The sequence below is a fragment of the Thalassophryne amazonica genome, chromosome 12, assembly GCF_902500255.1.
Source record: "Thalassophryne amazonica chromosome 12, fThaAma1.1, whole genome shotgun sequence".
Classification (NCBI taxonomy): domain Eukaryota; kingdom Metazoa; phylum Chordata; class Actinopteri; order Batrachoidiformes; family Batrachoididae; genus Thalassophryne; species Thalassophryne amazonica.
The window spans coordinates 86,141,599-86,163,224 of NC_047114.1; the positions used below are offsets into that span (position 1 = coordinate 86,141,599).

At 40.5% G+C, this 21,626-nt stretch overlaps 1 protein-coding gene across 3 annotated transcripts in view; it reads right to left on the reverse strand.

The window, feature by feature from the left end:
* Positions 1–21,626, reverse strand: part of LOC117522020 (netrin-G1-like) — a 185,390-nt gene that overhangs the window by 16,882 nt on the left and 146,882 nt on the right. For all 3 annotated transcript variants that reach the window (XM_034183387.1, XM_034183388.1, XM_034183386.1), the window contains exons 4-5: positions 16,873–17,045; positions 6,653–6,679 (exon numbers count right to left, since the gene is read on the reverse strand). In XM_034183387.1, coding sequence (XP_034039278.1) covers positions 6,653–6,679; positions 16,873–17,045 — 200 coding nt within the window. The remainder of the gene's footprint in view (positions 1–6,652; positions 6,680–16,872; positions 17,046–21,626) is intronic.

Here is a 21,626-nt window from a genome sequence, read left to right on the forward strand (position 1 = left end):
CAATGATTACCCCATACCGGTACACACCTTACAATGTTTTTACAGAAAGCATGGGACAAAATAATTCCTGAAATGTTTCATCGCTTGGTATCCTCAATGCCAAAATGTCTTTTACCATGCACTCTCCCTCCAAACTTGTCACATTTTTACACTTAGTGACACTTTCCATCACAATGTGACGAGTTAGGTAGCCCCCTTGAGTCATCTAGCAATGCTTCGGGAGATGCATCATCTGCTTCACTTCGGCATCACCAAGAAACATTCATCTATGGTTTTTTTTGGTTAGGTTTATGGTTATCGTTTGCTCCAACTCATCACATACTGACATTCATTCAAAATAAGCTGTTTGCGTCAAAATATGATGACTTGGGTGTGAGACTGGATTGTCTTTTAAGTGTTGCGAGAAGGAATGGCAATATCATATCATATCAATATTGTCCCACTTTTTTTTGGGAATGTGTTGTAGGTCTGACATGCAGGAACAGATGTTACCAAATGAAATGAAGTCAACCACACAAAACATGAAGTAGCTTGGGTACATACTCAAAATCAAATTAAATGGAAGAATCAGTGTAGGTTTTTTTTTTCCCACACTATCCCAACTTTTTCTGATTTGGAGTTGTATAGTATTCTGAAACTGACGGGTTTTTTTTTTATTATTAATGACCTATATTCCTGTCATGCACTGGTTTAATTTCAGTGCCCATTTTGCAGACTTAAGGAGGATTTTCACTTGTTTAAGATGACATGCACCAAATTGTGGGCTGATATAAGACTTATTGAGTCCTGTTGATGTCTGGTTTATGGCGGTCATCATGTCCCGCATTGCAAAGGGTCAAGGAGGCCCATGATGCACCACGGCATTTAAAAAAAAAGGAAAAAAATGTCTCAAACGTGTCACGTTGTGATCACATATTCGTGTGTTCCGTCGATGTCTTGACAGTTTCGTAAACAGCATCATACTGAGTCATGACTATTGTTATCAATACATGTGGAAAATAAATGGTCCATAAACCAGCAAGATACTGTCACGAATGCAAGATAAAGCCTCCAAACTGGCAGGGTTTGGTGAAGACAATGTGCCAGCAGACACTCTTCATCCTCAGCTGCAGCAGCATCCATCGCTCACAATTATCCGTATTTACATGCACACTGCATTTCTGTAGCTGCTTTGTGGTGAAGTCTGGTTGATGTAGGTACGCATCGTGGCATGTTGGCATGACAACTTCATGTGTTTGTGAAGACTGACTATTGATGCCGTGACATTTCGTGATGATTCTTGCTGACATTTTGCCAGCTCTGGCTGTGGTTGTGGTGGTGTCAGTGACACTGCTATACACTGGAGTCCCGACGCCACAGCGGTGTTTTTTGCGGTGTCATCATGACATGGTGGGCGGGGCACTGTTCAAGTCAAATGACCATGAACAGCCATGACCTACTGTTTGTTGCAGACTGGGTTATATAGATCTTGACTCTTGGTGAAAGTGAAAGCCCCGCCTTTAAAACATGCTTCAGCTGTGGGATCCATCACATCAACGATCAATCAATCAATCAATTTTTTTTTTATATAGCGCCAAATCACAACAAACAGTTGCCCCAAGGCGCTTTATATTGTAAGGCAAGGCCATACAATAATGATGTAAAACCCCAACGGTCAAAACGACCCCCTGTGAGCAAGCACTTGGCTACAGTGGGAAGGAAAAACTCCCTTTTAACAGGAAGAAACCTCCAGCAGAACCAGGCTCAGGGAGGGGCAGTCTTCTGCTGGGACTGTTGGGGCTGAGGGAGAGAACCAGGAAAAAGACATGCTGTGGAGGGGAGCAGAGATCGATCACTAATGATTAAATGCAGAGTGGTGCATACAGAGCAAAAGAGAAAGAAACAGTGCATCATGGGAACACCCCAGCAGTCTACGTCTATAGCAGCATAACTAAGGGATGGTTCAGGGTCACCTGATCCAGCCCTAACTATAAGCTTTAGCAAAAAGGAAAGTTTTAAGCCTAATCTTAAAAGTAGAGAGGGTGTCTGTCTCCCTGATCTGAATTGGGAGCTGGTTCCACAGGAGAGGAGCCTGAAAGCTGAAGGCTCTGCCTCCCATTCTACTCTTACAAACCCTAGGAACTACAAGTAAGCCTGCAGTCTGAGAGCGAAGCGCTCTATTGGGGTGATATGGTACTATGAGGTCCCTAAGATAAGATGGGACCTGATTATTCAAACCTTATAAGTAAGAAGAAGATTTTAATTCTATTCTAGAATTAACAGGAAGCCAATGAAGAGAGGCCAATATGGGTGAGATATGCTCTCTCCTTCTAGTCCCCGTCAGCACTCTAGCTGCAGCATTTTGAATTAACTGAAGGCTTTTTAGGGAACTTTTAGGACAACCTGATAATAATGAATTACAATAGTCCAGCCTAGAGGAAATAAATGCATGAATTAGTTTTTCAGCATCACTCTGAGACAAGACCTTTCTGATTTTAGAGATATTGCGTAAATGCAAAAAAGCAGTCCTACATATTTGTTTAATATGCCGCTTTGAATGACATATCCTGATCAAAAATGACTCCAAGATTTCTCACAGTATTACTAGAGGTCAGGGTAATGCCATCCAGAGTAAGGATCTGGTTAGACACCATGTTTCTAAGATTTGTGGGGCCAAGAACAATAACTTCAGTTTTATCTGAGTTTAAAAGCAGGAAATTAGAGGTCATCCATGTCTTTATGTCTGTAAGACAATCCTGCAGTTTAGCTAATTGGTGTGTGTCCTCTGGCTTCATGGATAGATAAAGCTGGGTATCATCTGCGTAACAATGAAAATTTAAGCAATACCGTCTAATAATACTGCCTAAGGGAAGCATATATAAAGTGAATAAAATTGGTCCTAGCACAGAACCTTGTGGAACTCCATAATTAACTTTAGTCTGTGAAGAAGATTCCCCATTTACATGAACAAATTGTAATCTATTAGACAAATATGATTCAAACCACCGCAGCGCAGTGCCTTTAATACCTATGGCATGCTCTAATCTCTGTAATAAAATTTTATGGTCAACAGTATCAAAAGCAGCACTGAGGTCTAACAGAACAAGCACAGAGATGAGTCCACTGTCCGAGGCCATAGAAGATCATTTGTAACCTTCACTAATGCTGTTTCTGTACTATGATGAATTCTAAAACCTGACTGAAACTCTTCAAATAGACCATTCCTCTGCAGATGATCAGTTAGCTGTTTTACAACTACCCTTTCAAGAATTTTTGAGAGAAAAGGAAGGTTGGAGATTGGCCTATAATTAGCTAAGATAGCTGGGTCAAGTGATGGCTTTTTAAGTAATGGTTTAATTACTGCCACCTTAAAAGCCTGTGGTACATAGCCAACTAACAAAGATAGATTGATCATATTTAAGATCGAAGCATTAAATAATGGTAGGGCTTCCTTGAGCAGCCTGGTAGGAATGGGGTCTAATAACATGTTGATGGTTTGGATGAAGTAACTAATGAAAATAACTCAGACAGAACAATCGGAGAGAAAGAGTCTAACCAAATACCGGCATCACTGAAAGCAGCCAAAGATAACGATACGTCTTTGGATGGTTATGAGTAATTTTTTCTCTAATAGTTAAAATTTGTTAGCAAAGAAAGTCATGAACTCATTACTAGTTAAAGATAATGGAATACTCAGCTCAATAGAGCTCTGACTCTTTGTCAGCCTGGCTACAGTGCTGAAAAGAAACCTGGGGTTGTTCTTATTTTCTTCAATTAGTGATGAGTAGAAAGATGTCCTAGCTTACGGAGGGCTTTTTATAGAGCAACAGACTCTTTTTCCAGGCTAAGTGAAGATCTTCTAAATTAGTGAGACGCCATTTCCTCTCCAACTTACGGGTTATCTGCTTAAGCTACGAGTTTGAGAGTTATACCATGGAGTCAGACACTTCTGATTTAAAGCTCTCTTTTCAGAGGAGCTACAGCATCCAAAGTTGTCTTCAATGAGGATGTAAACTATTGACGAGATACTCTATCTCCCTTACAGAGTTTAGGTAGCTACTCTGCACTGTGTTGTTATATGGCATTAGAGAACATAAAGAAGGAATCATATCCTTAAACCTAGTTACAGCGCTTTCTGAAAGACTTCTAGTGTAATGAAACTTATTCCCTACTGCTGGGTAGTCCATCAGAGTAAATGTAAATGTTATTAAAAAATGATCAGACAGAAGGGAGTTTTCAGGGAATACTGTTAAGTCTTCTAGTTCCATACCATAAGTCAGAACAAGATCTAAGATATGATTAAAGTGGTGGGTGGACTCATTTACTTTTTGAGGCAAAGCCAATAGAGTCTAATAATAGATTAAATGCAGTGTTGAGGCTGTCATTCTCAGCATCTGTGTGGATGTTAAAATCGCCCACTATAATTATCTTATCTGAGCTAAGCACTAAGTCAGACAAAAGGTCTGAAAATTCACAGAGAAACTCACAGTAACGACCAGGTGGACGATAGATAATAACAAATAAAACTGGTTTTTGGGACTTCCAATTTGGATGGACAAGACTAAGAGACAAGCTTTCAAATGAATTAAAGCTCTGTCTGGGTTTTTGATTAATTAATAAGCTGGAATGGAAGATTGCTGCTAATCCACCGCCCCGGCCCGTGCTACAAGCATTCTGACAGTTAGTGTGACTCGGGGGTGTTGACTCATTTAAACTACATATTCATCCTGCTGTAACCAGGTTTCTGTTAGGCAGAATAAATCAATATGTTGATCAATTATTATATCATTTACCAACAGGGACTTAGAAGAGAGAGACCTAATGTTTAATAGACCACATTTACTGTTTTAGTCTGTGGTGCAGTAGAAGGTGCTATATTATTTTTTCTTTTTGAATTTTTATGCTTAAATAGATTTTTGCTGGTTATTGGTAGTCTGGGAGCAGGCACCGTCTCTACGGGGATGGGGTAATGAGGGGATGGCAGGGGGAGAGAAGCTGCAGAGAGGTGTGTAAGACTACAACTCTGCTTCCTGGTCCCAACCCTGGAAGAGATGCACAAGAGTTTTTTGTTGTTGTTTATTTTTGTAAGTTGCATTGCCACAATGCAATAATTAATTTCACTTGCACCTCGTTACATCACAACAAAAGTAAAATGGACAAACATGAATGCTGATGTGACACTGCTGTGATGGATTACACATTGATGTTCGCCACTCTCCCCAGTGATTTTTCATGGACACAAACACAAACCAGTGAAGTTCAGAAAGCAAAGACAATTACGAAAGAAATGAAACACAACAGCATGATTTCCAATCCATTCATCAGCATAATTAACTACAAGTGATTTCCAGTAAACAGACAGAAAACTGAAAAATCTTTTGAAAACTTTGTCTAGTTTGGTTAAGTTTGACAAACTTGAATATTTTTTTTATAAAAGAGATAATTAAACATCACTTTCCATGACTAAACACAAAGATGTATCAGGTGACGTTTTTGTTTTAATGATTAAATTAATGATTTTTAGTAGAATTGTTTTTTGATACGCACTTCATTCATAGGTCAAAAGAACATCACATTTGATATGTCAATTCCGAGTCCCACAAAATCATCTGTCACATGGTCTGTTTTTTAAACACCCAAAGCTGCAAACTGCAGACTTTCATGATTTGATGCAGGTGCACTACCAGCATGTGAGTAATAGAAAACAGTTGTCAGGTTTTCCATTCCTCTCCAAACTACACAAATTAAAGTAATAAATTGAAAATATGCTTATTGGAAGCAAGTGCATTTTTTTTAACTCTCTCAGATAAGGTGAGATAGTTTTGGAGTCATTACTGAGTACTAGACCCGAGCTTGAATTTTAGACCATCTGTCCTGTCTGTCATGTTTGCTGTTGGAGCACCTTCTGTTGTGGTTCTCTGCACTGGGGTCCTTGTCTTAATTCATTATAAGCTTATGTCGATATGGGTGTCAAACGTGTTACCTGACACACACAATGACATGTACATACGTGTACAGAGTTGAGTAAGAATACTTTAAAATATAATCAGTTACTGAATACAAAATACAATACAATGGGAAGGTTTTTGGCTCACTTACAATGCAATCTGAATACTCAATTATGTAAAAACAAAGTAAGTATTTAAAAATGGAGGTAAGGATGGTTTGGGATACTTTGTTAGAATTCATAATTTAAGTTATAGTTTATGAGATAAAAAATGAAAATTGCAGTTGTTTTCAATTTTAGTATACATATTTTAGCACTATTTTCAGTAATTTCAAGGTATTCAGGTTGCATTGTAAGTAACTGAAAAGTATCCGGATTGTTCTGTATTTTGTACTAACTGATTACATTTCAAAGTAATCCTACCCAACTCTGTACGAGTATGATCGCAGCCGCATACCTGTGTAATATCAACATGGCTCATGTTTTGTGATTGCATGTGATGATGATCAAGATCGATGGGTTGACAACACCTACACTAGATATTGTACATTTTAAATATTGAAACTTTTTTAACCTCTTTCCAGTGGATTTTCAGGTATTTTCTCAAAACAACTGAGGCTCACTGATGAACAAACACACAGAACAAACTGATGAATAATAATGATAATCATGTCAGACAAACACAGACGTCAGCATGCCAAGTGAAAAGGTTTTTTTTCAACTTACGTGCTGGTCCATGATTACTTGGAATACCTGCAGAAAGACAAAACAAAAGAACCAGCACTTAGGTTTGGCTGAAAATTTTGAAAATGTGAATAATTTGCAGCCCGTTAACTCTGATCGGACTTGTCTTCACTGATGGGTAGCAGGCTTGGCCGTGCTGATGCCCAGACTGCCTCTTTCTGATGATAATAACAGGTCTGGGAGTGACGAAATGTCAGCAGAATCAAATCTTTTCAACCTGGTTGTTGGGTTTCAGTGTAAAGAGTTAGAACAAACATACAGGTAAGGTTGCAAAGAAACGCTTTGCAAAGTTTCACAATACAATCGACGTAACAACACAAACAGAAGTTTTGCACAGATGATTTTAACTTTTACTTTTCAGTGCCTTGCAAGTAGAATAATGTGAAAATACGAGGTCTGTTAGAAAAGTATCAGACCTTTTTATTTTATTTTTTATTTTTTGCAAAAACCTGATGGATTTGAATCACGTGTGCTTGCATGAGCAAACCTTGAACCTTCGTGCGCATGCGTGAACTTTTTCACGCCTGTCGATTGCAGCCTTTGTGTGAGGACATGTGCAGTGCGCTCGGCGGATTTTCATTTCAAGGAAAAAGACGGAACGACTGGAGCAGCGCCGCATCAAATTTTGCCAGAAACTGGGCGACAGCCAGGTGGAAACCATTCGGATGATTCAGATGGCTTTCGGTGACTTTTCAGTCGTGTGACTATCCGAGAAATTGTGGAAGAGGTGGGCATGTCACAGCATGTCCTGTGAAACTTCCAACACGGAGGCGCTTTTGCGCCGCCGTCAGCAGCAGCATGAATTTCACAGCCACTCTTTTCATGGCCAAATCTTCTGTCCCAGTGGAATGTGCCGATAAAGTGCTGATGTCGATCTTTTCCACAATTTCTCGGATAGTCACACGACGGTCCCGCATCACCACAGTGTTCACTTTGGAAATTATCTGGTCATTTCAGCATGTTGATGGCTGACCAGAGCGTGGACATCCACCGTTGTGCGGACGTCTTTAAATTGGTTGTACCGCTCCTTAATCTGTGTGATGCCCGAAGCATCGTCACCGAAAGCCGTCTGAATCTTCCGAAAGGTTTCCACCTGGTTGTTGCCCAGTTTCTGGCAAAATTTGATGCGGTGCTGCTCCAGTCGTTTGTCTTTTTCCTTGAAATGAAAATCCGCCGAGCGCACAACACACGTCCCACACAAAGGCTGCTTACCAGGAAATGACGCAATCGACAGGTGTGAAAAAGTTCATGCATGCGCACGAAGGTTCAAGGTTTGCTCATGCAAGCACACGTGATTCAAATCCATCAGGTTTTTGCAAAAAATAGAAAGGTCTGATACTTTTCTAACAGACCTCATATAGCTAGTTTAAGAGTAAAAACATGAATAAAGTAAATAAACAAATGTACTCAGTTTTGCCGATCAGGTAGCGATAAACAGTGCAGCAGCACGATGCACTGAACAATCTGTCATTAACAACGTGATGTGTCACAGTCACGTCACGTCAGACAGCGTGCGTCTATTCACAGCCTAGTCTCATGTTTTTTTTGTAATACCGTCACAACATTTTCATGATGCGGTCAAGTTTCGGTCACAATTTTTAACCCTATTCCCAAACAAACGCCCGCCCAAACGACTATATTAAATCCCTTTTTGTAACGTCGTCACGTTTTTGCCATGTGATCGGGTTAGTATTCACACATTGCATTTCAGCTGTGTTTGTGTTGCATCACTGCTCAAACTTTCCCCATCATCTTTGTGTTTGCTGTGACATTTGCAACTCAGTCTCAAATTTTTTTTCGTGCTCCGGTCGTGAAAGTTTTTTAAACTCACTATTATTAACCCTACTCCTTCCCCCACCCTAACCATAACCACCGCAACCCTCCCGCTTCACTTTTAGTTTTGTGCAGCCATCACGGAATGTATTAGAATGAATTTGTGCTCCCGTTACGAAAATGTGCCGCTTTTTGTTACAATATCACGAACCAATAGATTAATGTATATTTCCTGCTGCTGAATCACGACATGCCGGGAGATATGGTAGGACGTTTGTGTGTCTGTGTGAATTTACTTTCATGCTTTTATTTTTTACTGTCTTCTTTAGCTGATGCTGCATTCCACCCAACAGCACACCTCATGTCGAACATTTTATAAACTTAAAAATATAAATATATATGTATTGATACAGACACCATCAGTGTTTATTTTGTTTGATTACTTTTAAAATTCAGATCTTGTCAGTCACAGAGCTCCTTGTGGGTTTAGTTGAGGAGCATTCAGAAAAATGAAGAGCAGAAAGTGATTCCTTGCAACCGTTTATGTTTTCCATATCTGTGAATTCTTTCATAGTAATTCGAGTAGAAGGTGTTATTTATTTAATGTTGCTGGTATGATGTCAAAATGATGCTGGATCTCTTCGCTAGATGGGTGCGGTACAATCAATGCAACACACACACACACACACACACACACACACACACACACACACACACACACACACACACACACACACACACACACACACACACACACACACACACACACACACACACACACACACACACATCTGGGACGTTTCCCACATGCATCCCTCATGCTTGCAGTCTGGAAGGTATAATCACAGCCGTGTTTCAAGTCTTAAAGTCCTCCAGGCAGAACCTCCTGTTTGTGTTGTACTTCCATTGCATTGTGAAGCTTTGCATCTGATTTCATTTTAACAGAACTTTTGTAGGCTATCGAACCCATTAATAAGCAGCCTGCAAAGGAATGGTAAATGGACTGCATTTATATAGCACTTTTCCATTTGCATCAGAAGCTCAAAGCACTTTACAATGATGCCTCATATTCACCCATTCACACAAACACACTCCCACACCGATGTCAGGGTGCTGCCATGCAAGGTGCTCACTACACACTGGGAGCAACTAGGGGATTAAGGACCTTGCCCAAGGGCCCTTAGTGATTTTCCAGTCTGGTTGGGTTTTGAATCGAGGATCCTCTGGTCTCAAGCCCAATACTAGGGGAGCTACGACCACTACCTTTGCACACCCCCCCAGGACTAAACCAAACCAACTTTTTTAGGTTCTTTAGATGACCCCAAAACACAATCAAGATGTTCCCCCCCCAAAAAAACTGGCCTCAAGCCAGATATCCAAGATGGCATCCAAAATGAACACCAAAATTGTTTTTTTTTTTTCACTAAAACACCAATGATTTCTGTCATTATTAAGCCTATTGTTTGTTCCTACTATGTATTTTAATGATAAGGGTCTATTGGTGGCCATTTTGGACGCCATTTTGAATCCTAAACCTATGAATGAATTTAGTTTAATCACAAATGAGTTTGCTGTGACCTGCAATGGTCTTCCCATTGAATCTCTGTGATGTTTAACTTGTTTATATGTTGTGTACAGGCGTTTTAGCAAAAAAAACAAAACAAAAAAAAAAACAATTTTGGCAGCCATCTTAGATAACTGGCTTGAGGCCAGTTTTTATTTTTGGGAACATCCTGATTGTGTTTTGGGGTCATCTAAGGAACCTAAAACAGTTGGTTTAGTTTAGTCCTGGGGAGGGGGGGGGGGGTGTGTGTGTGTGTGCAAAGGTAGTGGTCGTAGCTCCCCTAGTACAATGCTCACCATCACCTTCCTCCAAAGGACCTTTGGGGGTGAAAATGGTCATCGTACTGTTCCTAAGCCAAAACGTTTGTTGTCTGTAAAATGGAAGGCAAACGATATCGCTCTTTGAAACACGGAAAGCGTTTCAGCTTAAACCGCTCAGCTGCAACACTTCTTAATCTGATTTGGATGACAAGATGAGTTGATGCTTCCTGCAAAGTGGCCTGTCAACATAACTCTGGCAGTCATTCTTCTTCTTCTTCACTTTTCTCCTCCTTCTTGCAGGGAAATCTTGGATGTGAATTGCTTTCTCCTCTTGACAGCTCTGGCCTGCAGGAAATCCAGGAGCTGTAATTTATGAGCTGAAGGGTCATGTGATTCCATGCATCTGCAGGTGCATGGGCTTTAACACGCGATAGACCTCGCCCCGTTCCCACCTGTGAGATAAACAGCTTCTGTGATTAAAAATGAAGACGTGATGATTAATGAAAGCTATTAAAATGTAATTACATTTTGCACTTTCAGCGTATTTGTCTTGATGCAAAGGGCTGTATGTTTAATATCTCCATCGGAAATATGAGCTTCACATAACGCATGAAGACGTGTTGTGGTACCAAGGCTTCACTTATGAGAGAAATAAGAATAATTCAAGACAAAAATGTCTTCGCTCAACACCTGCGGGACCAATATTGTTACGTCACGTCCATGTGCAACATTATTGCATTTTATGACTCTGCAAACAAGCGCTAATATTGCTTTTGATATGGGGAGACTTTGGTTTCATCAGTTCAGTGCAGATGCGGCCAGGGTTTTTTTTTTTTTTTTTTTAATAACGACCTGTCAATCTGGCGGCGAGCAGCAGACTCATAACACGAAAGAGGTGCTGGGATAAATCCAGCAATATCTCCTTTGGGTTCGCAAAAGTTCTCACAAACCCCAACACGCAATCAAACATGCCACATGCGTAAGCACAATAACAGACTCATAAAACACACAAATAACCGTGTAATCCCCCAAATCGTCGTCCACAAATTGCATCCAGAGGAGCAAAAAGATGAGCCATGCTTACTGCATGTATTTTCTCCCACGGAATTGCTGGATCTGTTCCAATGTCACATTTCTGTACAAATGTACTCAGACCCAGTGTCTGTAAGAATTCAAATCAGACAATCTGAAAAACCTGCTGTCAGCCCCAGTCGACTGATGCCGTGAGACTTTCTAACAGCAAGGGTAAATCAGTAAGAAAACAGGACCAGAGGGCTAGCTCTTCCACCATCTGGCCTCGTCTGGTCGTCCACCACCACATCCCTGAGTGGCTGCGTTAGATTTATTGAGGCAATGAGCCTCCTGCCTCAGGCGTGGGATTTGATAAATGTGACTCAACTCCCATCCAAGATTATAATGGGGATAATGCAAAAGAGCACCTTCTGCCTGCACGACACCATGTGAACAGGCAGAAAAAAAGTAATCTGTTTTAGTTCACACCCGTCACAGGGATGAAATAGGGATGTTAACTCGATGGAAGCTTTTTATTTAATGCACAGAGGAATTTATTGACCCGCGACTCAAAGCCTCCAGAAAACAAACACACAAAAGGTGCAGAAGTGGATATGAGCGGCGAGTGCTCATAACGGTTTCACGGAGAGTTCCTGATCTGACCTGTCACTTAATTTCTGAGAGTGAGAAATGAGTCCAGTTTGATACTGCTTGGGTAACAATAGAAGAAGTAGAAATAAATCCGTCAAAGGCTCAGCGGGCCGCTGGCGCTGATCCTCTGTAGTTTGAAGCAGATTACAGTCTAGGACTCCACTTCGATGAAGCAGTAATCCATCGCAGATCACTGTACCAGCCCTGGCTGGGGTCCATTTACAGCTGGGTGGACTGTGATGATGCAGATTAAGTGTCTTGTCCAAGGACACAAACAGGTAGCATGACTGGGATTCAAACCCAGGTCTAAATATTGTTAGACCAGCTCCTTATCCAGTGAGCTACTTGCTCTACACTACTTTCTGAAGTTTAACATTAAGGGTTAAGGGCTCTTCAACACACAGGTGTACTAAGGCATTGATCCACCAGTATACTAGTTCAGAACGTACTCTACCATCTGCACCATTACCCCAAAGAGGTGTCTTTCTTCCCACAAACACATTCCTGTTGTAGAGCCGAGACCTTCATTTAGAATCGACTTCGATGGACTTAGAGAGCAGATGTACATGTCAGCAGCTTAATAACCATCTGCTTAGACTTGCCAGTTTGTTTCTATAGCCTACATCTTTTATTTATCTTTATCTTTATCTTTTATCTTTTATGGGGGTGGGGTGGTGGTGGAAGAATCACAACATCCTCTCTCCCAAGACACTTTTTGTTAATGTCTTTTGCTTCTATTATCAGGCTGCACTCACACATGGCCTGGTTGCCATGGGCCTTGCTCAAGCGTGGCTGTTCTGCACTCACATTGCATTAGACGTTCAAGGTCAGAGTATGTTTACGTCACCACAGTGTTGGGAAAGTGTAGTGACACGGACCCACAACAGGGGGCGTAAATGAACGGACAATAGAAGGAGTTAAATTTGAACACTTTACTGTTGTGAATGCCACAACCACACACAGCAGATTATAGAATAAATACAAAGTCAATGGATAAAGGTGTCGTGTGGGCAGGCTCGACGATAGGAGACGCCCATCTAGAGAAGAACTGGAACCACACGATTTTCCTCCGCCATCGAACCGAAGGATACTGGAGCCGCCAGGTCCCGAGTCCCCCAGGTGGCCACCGTCTCCGCGTTGTCGGATCTGGTAACTGCTGGCGAAGAGCAAAGACAGTCAAGTGTGGGTGTGTGTACACCCAGTAACAACAATGGTGGGAATTCCACCTCCTCCTCTAAACACACTCGTGCAGCTCCTGTCTCAACACTTATCTGACGGGAAAGCAGAACGAAGCAGTCGCGGCCCCACGCCGGTCCTCCGGGGAGACAGCTGCAACAATTGTATCTATGGAATCAATATTGGCATATTCAGGCTGAGAGTATTACCTCCGTAGGAGAACGAATCTCGGCGACGTGGTGGAGGTGGTCATCCTGCTTTATCCGGGGTGAAGTGTAGATGATCGGTGACAGCTGTCATAGTTGATGAGTGACAGCTGTCACCTCGGCTGTTCCTGTGAGGCGGCAGCGCCCTCTCGTGCCTGAAGCCCGCACTTCAGGCAGGGCGCCCTCTGGTGGTGGGCCAGCAATACCTCCTCTTCTGGCGGCCCACACAACACACAGCGTGACTTTTCCTTTGAGACATAGTGCTCTCCACCATGCTAATGGAGGATATCACTGAAAGATTACTTAGCTTAGCCCTATTTGGATGAGATTAGTTTTATATGGGGAGGTGAACTGATGTAATATTTAATATGATTGAACAGCATGGGATAAGAAGGATCAATATAAATGATAGAGATGGGAGTGGCTGCTTAATAAAGAGTCCATACACATGACTGTCACCCCTTAAAAAAGTAAGTAAGTAAGTAAGTAAGTCCCTTCGGCTGCTCCCTTGTTTGCACTCGGGGTCGCCACAGCAAATCCAAGGTGGATTTTTACACCGGATGCCCTTCCTGACGCAACTCCACATTACATGGAGAAATGTGGAAGGGGTGGGATTTGAACTGGGAGCCTTCCGTACCAAAGCCAGGTGCGCTAACCACTTGGCCACCACCCCTGCACTGTCAACCCTTAAAAACAACAACAACAACAACAACAAAACAAGTAAAAACAGGTTTCTGTGCTTTTTTTCTTTGTTCTCAGCTCTGTGACAGAATGGATTAGTCTCAAGTCACTTTATAATTATCTAGCTTTAAGTTATCTGTGGGCTTCAATTTTTAAATGTTTTGGGCAGTTTATTTGCAGGAGATACATTTTTGTAATGTGTCACATTATTAATATTATTTTTATATGCATGCTGTGCTCTTCACATTACTCATTGCACACTTGCCAAAGCAGGTGTTCCAAAGATGCAAAATGTGTTTCCTAAATCTATCTACTCAACAAAAATATAAACGCAACACTTTTGGTTTTGCTCCCATTTTGTATGAGATGAACTCAAAGATCTAAAACTTTTTCCACATATACAATATCACCATTTCTCTCAAATATTGTTCACAAACCAGTCTAAATCTGTGATAGTGAGCACTTCTCTTTTGCTGAGATAATCCATCCCACCTCACAGGTGTGCCATACCAAGATGCTGATTAGACACCATGATTAGTGCACAGGTGTGCCTTAGGACTGCCCACAATAAAAGGCCACTCTGAAAGGTGCAGTTTTATCACACAGCACAATGCCACAGATGTCGCAAGATTTGAGGGAGCGTGCAATTGGCATGCTGACAGCAGGAATGTCAACCAGAGCTGTTGCTCGTGTATTGAATGTTCATTTCTCTACCATAAGCCGTCTCCAAAGGCGTTTCAGAGAATTTGGCAGTACATCCAACCAGCCTCACAACCGCAGACCACGTGTAACCACACCAGCCCAGGACCTCCACATCCAGCATGTTCACCTCCAAGATCGTCTGAGACCAGCCACTCGGACAGCTGCTGAAACAATCGGTTTGCATAACCAAAGAATTTCTGCACAAACTGTCAGAAACCGTCTCAGGGAAGCTCATCTGCATGCTCGTCGTCCTCACTGGGGTCTCGACCTGACTCCAGTTCGTCGTCGTAACCGACTTGAGTGGGCAAATGCTCACATTCGCTGGCGTTTTGCACGTTGGAGAGGTGTTCTCTTCACGGATGATGCGAAGGAGATGTGTTGCACTGCATGAGGCAAATGGTGGTCACACCAGATACTGACTGGTATCCCCCCCCAATAAAACAAAACTGCACCTTTCAGAGTGGCCTTTTATTGTGGGCAGTCTAAGGCACACCTGTGCACTAATCATGGTGTCTAATCAGCATCTTGGTATGGCACACCTGTGAGGTGGGATGGATTATCTCAGCAAAGGAGAAGTGCTCACTATCACAGATTTCGACTGGTTTGTGAACAATATTTGAGGGAAATGGTGATATTGTGTATGTGGAAAAAGTTTTAGATCTTTGAGTTCATCTCATACAAAATGGGAGCAAAACCAAAAGTGTTGCGTTTATATTTTTGTTGAGTATATATACCTCTTTATATTCATCCATGCTTGAAATAAATGTCAGAAAACTCCTTTCCCACAGGATACCACTGATGTGCATTTATGCAGTATCGATGCAACTTCACTTAATTTCTATGAATCATTTTGCAGACACTAAAAGGCCGGTGGAATCTTGACTGGCATAGGAGCGCACAGTTTGTAAAGATGATTGAAATGGTATATTCAGATGTGACAAAAATCACTGAGGAGCACTAGCAATAATTACTTCACCCTACCTCCCCATATAAAACCTGTCCCATCCAAATTAATTATGCAGTAAGGGATTAATCAATCAAATGTACTGCATACATGAGAAACTTGCACTGCTTACTGTGAAAGACTTACACATCTAACAAGTGCTTATAATTTCAGTAGTAATTTGTTACAATGATCAAGTGTTTGTTGAAAAAGGTTTTTAAAGTTATCTTTACTTAATCATTTGAGGTATCAAGTTTCCTCAGAATATTTGACTTTGTCTAACATGGCTGGTTTTACAGTGCAGAAGACATAATGCACTGCATCGACTGCACTATTTATGCACTGAACACAAGGTGGACCAAATTCACATCAGTGTGTTGGACACTTGTTCAATTCCATTCACATGATGCCCAGGTCTGTCCAGGGTCTGCACAAGTTTTTTTTTTTGCATGCATACATCACCTGCAATTTATGCAGAATCTGTTTGCATTGTTATACTTCTGGAGATTTGAGGTATGCATAATACAATAATGCAACAACAGACTATGCCACAAGAATAAGAAATGGCTCTGAGGAACAAAAATACACATACAGCTAGAATACTGTATGAAATATTCTCTGCAAGGTGTCATGCTTTCTGAAAAATGGATACTTTTGCACCACTGTAGAGTAATATTAACAATCATAGCAAAGGGCAACAAGGCACGTGTTTGTGAGGTAGGAAGGTGAGCTTACTGCCAGCCAAACGTGTGACTTTGTATCATAAAAATCTGAAGGTGTAAGCGATCGAAGAACTAGTACGCAATATGACGTCACCACTTCTGTTCAAGCATCCAAAACCTCTGCTCCTGTGGAAGGAAGCAGAGCTTGTGTGGTAGACACCCACTAAACCACAACATCTACTATGAACATGTAACAATAACAGAAAATATGAAAATAAAGCGCATGCCTTCTCCTTCACCTCTTCTTCAGTTATGGGCGCTTTGTCATGTGTTGGCGATTCGGCATCACATAATGAGACACAGCTGCCTCATGTTTGCATATACCTGCAATTGGGGTTCTCTAGTACACTAAATCCTACAAATATGTAGATATGCACATATTAAAAAACTTATAGATAGCTGATCTGATCCAAAGAAACATCACTCTCTCAATGTTAAAGAGACACATACAGAAAAGATAGCACAAGAGGAATGGTGACATTATCCATATCGCAGAAATATTGGAATACTTACATATATTTGCAGTTCCTTTGGGTATAGGGAGATAGGAACCCACACTCCAGGCTCTTCCATGGTAGTGCCTTTTGCAACGGCTGCAGTCTGGTCCTGTGGTGTTGTGTTCACACTCACAGCCCAGTTTCCCTTTATCAAACACGCAGCTATTGGCATGGAGGTTGCACTTGCACCTGAGACAACAATAACAACAAAACATGGATGCATCATGAACAGGAATTGGATTGAACCCACTCTCATCAATACCTAAGGAAATTATGTCTTTAAGGCAGAAAAGGGCCATCGGGACCAGTAATGACTTCTATGCTGGTCTAAATATTGCAAGAATGACAAAATTGTTACACATATTTTATAAAAACAGTATAAATCATTTATTGATATATTTATTCTCGCCAATGAAGTAATTTATACTGTCCATAAGATATGCTGCATCCAGATCTGCTCATATAGATGAGAGGTTCTTTGAGAGGTTCCATGAGACTCCAAGTGAGAAATCTTCACTGAGGCCATCAGAGTTTCAAGTGAATCCCCCTTCTGTTACAGACACATGGGGATGATGTTGTGGATTGTCATAAAATAAAAATAAAGTTAATTTAAAAAGTTAGCTAACTGAAGCAAGGCTATCACATAGCATAGCTTTAAAATGATGTTCTTAAGTTCAAACGCTTTCTTGGCATTTGGATTTTAGGTGCATATGTTTTTGGTCAAATTTTTACTTAACTTTTTTTTTAACACACAATGGTGGATTTTGTGGAGGATTGATGGACAATCTTGTGTGACGTGGGAGGTGATGGTCTAGTGGTTAAATGGTGGCCTTAAAACCAGAGGATCCTCGGTTCAAATCCCCACCACACTGGCAAATGACTAAGGGCCCTTGGCCAAGGGCCTTAATCCGCAGTTGGTCCCAGTATGCAATTGAGCACCTTGCATGGCAGCACCCTGATATCAGTGTATGGATGAATGTCAGGCATCATTGTAAAGCACTTTGAGCTTCTGGTTCAGATGGAAAAATCCTACAAAATTTTTTTAAATAAAAAAAATTAAAAAAGAAAGGACAGACTTTGTCTCCTATCAATGATACGTTTTGGTAATTTTAAATGATTTTTATGATTTTTACTTATCTTTATTTGCTTTTGATTATTGCCTCTGATTGTTGCTGCTGCTGTGAGTGATGTTTGTGTTCTGGTTGTGTCAGTGTGCAAGCATCAGCAGCTTGACTGTAATCTGTTGAATTCTGTTTGTGTTATTTGTGTTGATGGCATTTTTACATAGTTGGTGGTCATATGATGAGATGGGTTTGGCTGTTGTGCATTTTCTCTTTTTGCTTTGTTAATGACATTGATTTGGGATATATGTGATGTCTATTTGTGATGCTGCATTGTGCAATACTGCTTTTAATCGCACCACCCGCCACTGCCTTCAGGTTGTGTATCTTTTGTACCTTTTCTGCCTGTCAAATTTGTGACACGGCTAAATTGAAATCCTTGTGGATTATCTCATTTAAAGAATCTCATTAAAGAATTAAAAAAGAAAAATTCTGGTCTTATTTGTTGCCACCCCTGGGGAGGGAATGATGATACCGATACGTGAGCTTTTGCCACAGTGAGAGCCAAATGAAAGGCATGCTGTAAGATTTGCTAATTGCGTGCAAAAGAGAGATCTGATACAGGCGATTGCTCAAAGAGAATCCACATGGAGCTAGAATTCATGGTTTTTCTTTCTCTTTAAAGTTAGTGTGTTATTTGGCGAGAGAAGCTTCAGGCAGAAAACCCTATCGTTCAGCGGAGCCGGTTTATTAGACGGAACCTTGGAAAGTCTGACAGATGCTGCTGACAGGAAAGAAGAGAAGGCCTGACGGCTTTCAACACTCAGCCAATCCCCTCCCCCCCCCCCCCCCCCCACCTCTCTGTACACCAAATGAAACAAGTGTGCACGCATTTCCCGCTTTGTGAAAGAAGAACAGTTCAGTCCTGGTTTGAGCGGATCTAATGCTCTGAATGAAGGCAATAAATTACCAGTTTGCACAACATAACCAATTTCACGATAATGAAGCTTGTATTTACTCCCACTGAGGAGCTCTATTGGAGGCAGAACAGAGTGCTCTTTGTCACATGGGAAATTACGGTTTCATATTCCATGTGCATTCCGAATATAATTCTCAGTATTTGATTTTCTTGTGAGAGGGTAAAAGGTTACTACCAGTCTTGAGTTTGGCATCTTGGGAGGTTACGGGGTGAAACCACGGAGAAGATCTGTCATACAATCCCTCCCCGGGGATATTAGCAGCTCATGGTTTCACATCATGACTATGTTTGTTTTTACAAAGTGCTTCCGAGGGAAGATTTCTTTTCCATTCGAGCCTAAAGAGCTCCGTATCATTCGCCTGCATCTCCTGCAAACATGAGGCAGAGAAATGACAGAACCGGTCAGAAATACATCGATTCTAATGGAACTCCTGGTCTCACGGTGACGATTCACATTAACGTTAACTGCAGAAAGTACAATGGCGTGCGCTGAATGCCTTTGCAGTGGGAGAAGAAAATAAGGTAAATATAAATTAAAGATTCTCCACAATATGTCAAAATGAATACATAGTGAGTGCTCATAAACATGACCATTTTCTTATAGGCTCTGGAAAACCCTGCTAAAAAGAAGTGCAGGCTAACAAGCTAGAGAAAGAGAACAATATAGTTAGAGATGCAGACAAATAGAGATAGAGATACAGATAGAGATAAAGATAGATAGATACCAATAGATAAAGAGATACAGATACATAGATAAAGAGATACAGAAAGATAGAGACATAGACAGAGGTCGACAGAGACATAGATACAGATCAATCAAGAAAGAGATACAGATAGAGAGAGATACAGATCGATCAAGAAAGAGATACAGATAGAGAGAGAGAGATACAGCTAGATCAAGAAAGAGATACAGATACAGATAGATAGATAGATAGATAGATAGATAGATAGATAGATAGATAGATAGATAGATAGATAGAGAAAGAGATACAGATAAACAAAGATAGATAGATAGATAGATAGATAGATAGATAGATAGATAGCGACAGGTAGACAGAGAAAGTGATACAGATACAGATAGACAAAGATAGATAGATAGATAGATAGATAGATAGATAGATAGATAGATAGAGAAAGAGATACAGATAGATAGATAGATATATAGATAGATAGATAGATAGATAGATAGATAGATAGATAGCGACAGGTAGATAGAGAAAGAGATACAGATAGATAGATAGATAGATAGATAGATGATAGATAGATAGACAGAGACAGGTAGATAGAGAAATACAGATAGATAGATAGATAGATAGATAGATAGATAGATAGATAGATAGATAGATAGATAGATAGATAGATAGCGACAGGTAGATAGAGAAAGAGATACAGATAGATAGATAGATAGATAGATAGATAGATGATAGATAGATAGACAGAGACAGGTAGATAGAGAAATACAGATAGATAGATAGATAGATAGATAGATAGATAGATAGATAGATAGATAGATAGATAGATAGATAGATAGATAGATAGATAGAGAAAGAGATACAGATAGATAGATAGAGACAGGTAGATAGAGAAAGAGATACAGATAGATAGATAGATAGATAGATAGATAGATAGATAGATAGATAGATAGATAGATAGATAGATAGATAGATAAATAGATAAAGAGAGATACAGCTAGATAAAAGAGATACAGATCAATCAAGAAAGAGATACAGATACAGATAAAGATAGACATACAGGTAGAGAAAGAGATACAGATGGATAGAGAGAGATACAGCTAGATAAAAGAGATACAGATAGAAATATAGATATTGATAGATAGAGACATAGATAGAGATACAGCTTGACTGAAATGGAGATACAGATACATAGAGAAAGAGAAATGGATAGGTGATGGTCTAGTGGTTAAGCAGTGGACTTGAGACCAAAGGATCCTTGGTTCAAACCCCTGTCTGCCCACCACTAAGGGCACTTTATCCCCAAGTTGCTCCTGGTGTGTAGTGAGTGCCTTGCACAACAGCACCCTGACATCAGTGTGTGTGAATGGGTGAATGTGAGGCATTACTGTAAAGCGCTTTGAACTTCTGATAAAGATGGAAAACTGCTATATAAATCCATTCCAGTCCATAGATAGAGATATAGTACATAGAGAAAGGGATATAGATCGACAGGCAAAGAGATCCTAATCGATAGAGACATAGATACAGCTCGACTGAGATATACAGCTACGTAGATATAGAAAGAGATGCCGATAAGCAGAAAAAGAGATAGATAGATAGAGATGCAGAGATACAGATAGAAAGAGAGCAATGCAGATAGAACTAAAAAAGGTTAGATGTTACCCATGTGAAGCACCTTGGGGCAGCTTTGTTGTGATTTAGCGCTATATAAATAAAATTAATTGAGTACAAAACTAATAGCCAGTGTAAAAATGAGGGTGGATTATCGAGGGAGGAGAATGGTATCTGGTGACTAAGATCCGTTTTGTAATATTCTTTTGTCACAAGATATATGGAGTTTATTGAAGTGCATCTTTCAACTAGATTATACATCAGCAGTAAATGGGGTTAAGTGTTGTCTTACATCGTACAATAGCTGCAATAATGGAAACAAATAAACACTTGTGTCTTTTAGCATTCCCTCCTACAGTCTTTAACTTTTTAATCAATTAGAGACCCCGCTCCAGAAAATTAATGGCTGTTGTAGCTTGTCTGC